This window comes from Sphaeroforma arctica, assembly GCF_001186125.1.
Source record: "Sphaeroforma arctica JP610 unplaced genomic scaffold supercont1.86, whole genome shotgun sequence".
NCBI classification, from domain to species: domain Eukaryota; class Ichthyosporea; order Ichthyophonida; genus Sphaeroforma; species Sphaeroforma arctica.
The window spans coordinates 155114-157106 of record NW_014040472.1 but is presented as its reverse complement, the minus strand read 5'-3'; the positions used below and the strand labels follow the sequence as shown (position 1 = coordinate 157106).

Genomic DNA, 1993 nt, shown 5'->3' with positions numbered 1-1993 from the left:
TATGAACATGTATATGCCTCGTAGAAAAATAGCTTTGCGCATGAGAACAATGTTCTATTCTTCGTTAAAGGCCAATATTGTTACAAATTCATTCAAATAAATGGGGATGTTTTAGTTTTGTATATCATATTTGTACAAGTTGTTTGCCGCATTATATTGCATTTACTTCTAACCACTCTTCAGTAGTCATGTACCCAATACCAATGCAGAAATCTGTATTCGTATCATCCAATATTACCGTATGAGATACTCCCCTTTTTCATATCTAAGTTTTGCGGATTTAACATTACAATAGACTTTTCGCATCAGGTGCGAATGAGAATACCAATTGAATAAACATAGACTGTGTTTGCGAGCAACAAAATTTTAACCAAGAACTTGACATACCCTTCTTCGTAAGCATTGAGACTGTAGGGACTTCCTAATAGGTTGCGGCGTTCTTCGGCCGTCACCTTCCGTTCTGCTTCCAAGAATGCTTGCTCGCCACGCATGCACATGCCTGGCAGCTTGATAACCTCGTTGTATATGAATGTACCTGTGTATTAAAGTACCAGTAAGTTTAATAGGTGTTTGGAAAGCCTTCCGCGATACTAGAGAGGATCACCACGCGACAAACATCTGACCGCGACTCTTCAGGATAGAATGGCTTGGAACAATAATTGCAATATATGCGAGCGTGCCTCCACAACCGGTTTTCACACGGTTCGCACCGTGCGCGTGGCCGCACATGGACTTAGCAGAGCGTTGTTTCTCAAAAACTCTACTTATTTATTCATCATCCATAAAACACAATCGAGTTTATATTATAACAAGATGATCTGTATCGCATACTATATACATGCGTATGTGCGTGAGAAAGGAATCCATCAAAGAAGCTATATACGGGTAACCTTGCAAGTTTGATTAATCAGCAACCTTCTATCATCGAACTGCTTACCTATAACCAAGAAGAAAAACCCTAGCAGCTGCAATGAGTTGAACTCCTCCCATCCTAGAGCCATGGACACACCCCAGATGAGAATAGTTCTGCAACTGTCGATAGTTGTGCGATGGGTGGCCGATAATTGCTTCGTTACTGAGATGCCGAAGAAGTTGAAAAAGGCGATGCTGAAGATACTCCCTAGATTACCCACAACCAGCTGCCAACTGTTGGTGCATTGCACCCAGGCATCCACTGTGTTCTCGACCACCTCACCATTCCCCTTGTGTACAAACTGCAGGATGGGAAGTATCACGCATAGGATAGCTACACCCCAGAACCCCTCAAGACCGACCGCCTGCAGAGCGGGCGCGTGGTATTGGCCCAAGAACTTCTCTTCGACGACGAACTGCGAATGGTTTCAAACAAAAATAGAACGTTCACATTTGATCGAATGATGTATACTATCTCATTGAATCGATCTGAGATAGTGAGATGGACTTGAGATAACTCAGACATACAATTTCAAAAGCCTTGGCAACTTAAATAAGCAAACACGCACGTGCCGAGCGATTGTGTTCTCTTGACTATCCCCTAAAACTTTGTGTGTGGTGTGCCAATAGTCGTTTGTGGTATATGTTTGTGATGGAGGAAGTATAAAACTCGGTACTCAACCATGTAAGTATGCGGCAAGCTTCGAGGGCGACAATCTGCGGGTGGAGGTGAAGAGACAGCAAAATTGCAAATGAATATGCTTACCAGGCATCGTAGTCGTATCTGATGTCACCATATAAATATACAAAGGCTGGTGCGCAGACAGAAGACAAATCATAAGTCAGTCCTATCCAGATATTGTCACACACAAGACTGATTCCAGATAAATACATGTTCAAACCTAGACAATGGTAAATGTATATACGAACAAAAATATAGATAGCATAGCAGTAGTCATTAATACTCATAGCTATAGGTGTGGGGAGAAATAAATATTCGAGCAAATACGTTGCTTGATATGTCGAGACACATAAGTGAGTGAACCTTCTATGATGAACATCTAAACATACATATATATAT

At 41.6% G+C, this 1993-nt stretch overlaps 1 protein-coding gene across 1 annotated transcript in view; it reads right to left on the bottom strand.

The window, feature by feature from the left end:
• Positions 1 to 209: 209 nt before the first annotated feature.
• SARC_02017 (hypothetical protein) overlaps positions 210 to 1993 on the bottom strand; it is a gene marked incomplete at its 5' end in the record, with an annotated part of 3074 nt that continues 1290 nt past the window's right edge. Inside the window, 2 exons of the mRNA XM_014304261.1 lie at positions 210 to 535; positions 938 to 1328. Coding sequence (XP_014159736.1) covers positions 306 to 535; positions 938 to 1328 — 621 coding nt within the window. The 3' untranslated portion in view covers positions 210 to 305. The remainder of the gene's footprint in view (positions 536 to 937; positions 1329 to 1993) is intronic.